We start from the raw sequence: 3,850 nt of genomic DNA on the forward strand, positions 1-3,850 counted from the left end.
GACACAGTCTCAAGCTGCACCCAGGGAGGTTTAGTCTGGACGTTAGGAAGAAGTTCTTCACAGAAAGAGTGATTTGCCATTGGAATGGGCTGCCCTGGGAGGTGGTGGAGTCACCATCACTGGAGGTGTTTAGGAAGAGATTGGATGGGGCACTTGCTGCCATGGTTTAGTTGATTAGATAGTGTTGGATGATAGGTTGGACTTGATTATTCTATTCTATTCTATTCTATTCTATTCTATTCTATTCTATTCTATTCTATTCTATTCTATTCTATTCTATTCTATTCTATTCTATTCTATTCTATTCTATTCTATTCTATTCTATTCCATTCCATTCCATTCCATTCCATTCCATTCCATTCCATTCCATTCCATTCCCTCAGTAGAATAGAGAGGTTCTGCCTCTGAAAGATAAAGCAAACCCCTGCCATTTTGCAATGCCTGGCAGGGCTAGCTGGCTAGCCAAGGAGTTCTTGGGTAGCTCTGGCCAGAAGACATGATGCCAGACATTTTACTCTTTGATCTCTTGTAGGCACAGGACAGGAAAAGACAGGAGAGAGGTTACTGAGTGGAGAAGCACAAATATCCAGGGAAATAAGCTACAATAGTGGAGGTGTAAGGACTGACTGACTTAATTTCAAAATCAGTGCAAATGAAATCTTCCTTTGAGGAATATTATGCTTTACAATTCTGCGGCCAAGGCTGACATGAAATACAACCACCAGCACTGACCTGGAGACAGCCTGTGCAGTGTGCTGGCAGTTCAGAGCAGTGGGGTAAAATCCTGCCCAACTAAACTGAGTGCCCCATCTCCTTCCATCCGGGGGCTGGGTGTCAACGAGGATATTCCTCCGGTGAAGAGGGTCATAGGGCCAAGTGCGCCTGTCAGGAGGGTCGATGGGCTTCTCCCCAGGCGATTCTAGCCACTAGAGGGAGATGTGCTCCCACTCCCGGTCCTCAAAACCAGTCTTTGCCTTCACGCCGGGAAGACCGTTTGAAAATTGGGGTTTATTTAGAAGGGAGGTGAGGAGGGGGGAAAGAGGGGAACCCCCTGAAATGGGAACCAATGCACTCACTTTTAATCATTCAGAAGTATTTTCTAAACTTGCAATTCTTTTAGTTTTAGAATATTCATTTAAATCTTCTGTTCATTTGTAAATGCTGAGGATTATTTCTTTGTCAGTGTTTCTTCATCAATTAGTCAATGTCCTGAATTGGAAAGGACACACAAGGATCATGAGGATCTTCAAGTGCCGCTCCGGACTCCATAGATAGAAACCTAAAAGTTAAACCAGATACCTGAGAGTCATCCATGGGCTGGGGCCCATGACCGTTTCCCTGCTGAGCTTCTTCCAGTGTTTGGCCACCCTTACAGTGAAGAGCTCTTTCCCAGTATCCAATCTGGGCCCCTCAGTTTAGGAAAGATGTTGACTTGCTGGAATGTGTCCAGAGAAAGGCAACAAAGCTGGGGAAGGGTTTGGAACACAAGCCCTATGAGGAGAGCTTGAGGGAGCTGGGGTTGCTTAGCCTGAAGAGAAGGAGGCCCATGGGGGGACTTTATTGCCATCTACAACTACCTGAAGGGAGGTTGTAGCCAGGTGGGAGTTGGTCTCTTCTCCCAGGCACCCAGCACCAGAAAAAGGGGACAAAGTCTCAAGCTGCACCAAGGGAGGTTTAGGCTGGATGTTAGGAAGAAATTCTTCATAGAGAGAGTGATTGCCCATTGGAATGGGCTGCCCAGGGAAGTGGTAGAGTCACCAGCCCTGGAAGTGTTTAAAAAGAGACCGGATGAGGCATTTAGTGCCATGGTTTAGTTGATTGGATGGTGTTGGATGATAGGTTGGACTTGATGATCTTGAAGGTCTTTTCCAACCTGGTTAGTTCTGTATTCTGCCTTCTATTTGAAACCTCGCTGATGAGCTTTAAGCCTTCCCCTTGCCTCCTGTCACCAGACACTGGGGGTATAATGCCACTGGTTAAGTTTACTAATTTCAGAAAGCTGCTTTTAAAAATAGTCAGAATGTTCTCTCATGCTCCTGCCGCATTGCATTGCCTTATCTGAAGGGAAAGGTGCTGCAGACTATCTCTGATTGACGCTCTAAGATTGATATGGGTGTGTTAATAGGTAAAATATGTGCTTGTTTTTTATCTCAGTAATTGCTCATGCCAACGAGACCTGGACATGCGCTTTGGGTTTGACTTGTGTTCCGAGGAGATGACTTTCCTGGGCAAAAGAAGGAAATATGTAGCAAGTGCCCTGAAAGATGTTTTTCACCTACAACAGGATCTGCAGGATTTTGAAGTACGTGCAAGTTGGCGGGGTTAGAACTTGAATTTCTCGTGCCTTGGTGTACTCTTGCAGATGACTGGTCAGCAAAATGGGCCCCATGTATCTTGCACAAGTACCAGCTTGTCCATGTCTCTTAACTATAATTGCTTCTGCTGCCAGGGTTTGTTATTGCAAGAAACACTAGTGGCAGTAATTACATCCCTCATGACAGTCAATCTGGAACTTATCAGATTTGAGATGTGTTCATCCCTGCCATCCTGTGCTATCGCTGCCTTGTGTGCCTCTTAAATACATTAGCAAAACATTTCTTCCCTTGTTCCAATTTTGTAACTTTATGAAAGCTTAGCATAAGCTTAGCATGGTGGTGAATGGTGTCACATCCAGCTGGCGGCCAGTGAGTAGTGGAGTCCCCCAGGGATCAGTGCTGGGCCCCATCCTCTTTAACATCTTTATTGATGAGCTGGATGAGGGCATTGAGTCTATCATCAGTAAATTTGCTGATGACACCAAGCTGGGGACAGGAGTTGATCTGCTAGAGGGTAGAGAGGCTTTGCAGAGAGACCTCGACAGGCTGGACAGATGGGCAGAGTCCAACGGCATGAGATTTAACGCATCCAAGTGCCAGGTTCTGCACATTGGCCACAACAACCCCATGCAGTGCTACAGGCTGGGGTCAGAGTGGCTGAGAACAGCCAGGCAGAGAGGGACCTGGGGGTACTGGTTGATGGTAGGCTGAACATGAGCCTGCAGTGTGCCCAGGCAGCCAAGAGGGCCAATGGCATCCTGGCCTGCATTAAGAACAGTGTGGCCAGCAGGAGCAGGGAGGTCATTCTGCCTCTGTACACTGCACTGGTTAGGCCACACCTTGAGTCCTGTGTCCAGTTCTGGGCCCCTCAGTTTAGGAAGGAGGTTGACTTGCTGGAACGAGTCCAGAAGAGCAACAAAGTTGGTGAGGGGTTTGGAACACAAGCCCTGTGAGGAGAGGCTGAGGGAGCTGGGGCTGCTCAGCCTGGAGAGGAGGAGACTCAGGGGTGACCTTATCACTCTCTACAACTACCTGAAGGGGGGTTGTAAACAGGCAGAGGTTGGTCTCTTCTCCCAGGCAGCCAGCACCAGAACAAGAGGACACAGTCTCAGGCTGCGCCAGGGGAAGTTCAGGCTGGAGGTCAGGAGGAAGTTTTACACAGAGAGAGTGATTGCCCATTGGAATGGGCTGCCCAGGGAGGTGGTGGAGTCGCCGTCACTGGAGGTGTTCAGGAGGAGACTGGGTAGGGTGATTGGTTGCATGGGTTAGTTGATTGGGTGGTGTTGGGTGATAGGTTGGACGCGATGATCTTGAAGGTCTCTTCCAACCTGGTTTATTCTATTCTATTCTATTCTATAAATGTCTCTGAGTGCTTCTTGTAATCACTTCCCCTCCCTGCAGTTTCAAAACTACTTAAAATGAGTACAATTTGATTATCTATTAGTATGAATTATTAGTATCATGGATTGTACATTAATATTTCTCATTCACATTGTTATATATAAAAAATACCATTTATTTTAAAGTCACTTCGT

General features: G+C 46.8%; 1 protein-coding gene across 1 annotated transcript in view; it reads left to right on the plus strand.

The window, feature by feature from the left end:
- The window catches only part of LOC137452740 (cytosolic phospholipase A2 epsilon-like), a 39,822-nt gene that overhangs the window by 21,555 nt on the left and 14,417 nt on the right, over positions 1–3,850 (plus strand). Inside the window, exon 12 of the mRNA XM_068161391.1 lies at positions 2,155–2,302. Within this exon, the coding sequence (XP_068017492.1) occupies positions 2,155–2,302 (148 nt within the window). The remainder of the gene's footprint in view (positions 1–2,154; positions 2,303–3,850) is intronic.

Source organism: Melanerpes formicivorus, unplaced genomic scaffold (assembly GCF_026170545.1).
Source record: "Melanerpes formicivorus ecotype bairdi unplaced genomic scaffold, bMelFor1.0.p_v2 SCAF_58, whole genome shotgun sequence".
In the NCBI taxonomy this organism is placed as follows: domain Eukaryota; kingdom Metazoa; phylum Chordata; class Aves; order Piciformes; family Picidae; genus Melanerpes; species Melanerpes formicivorus.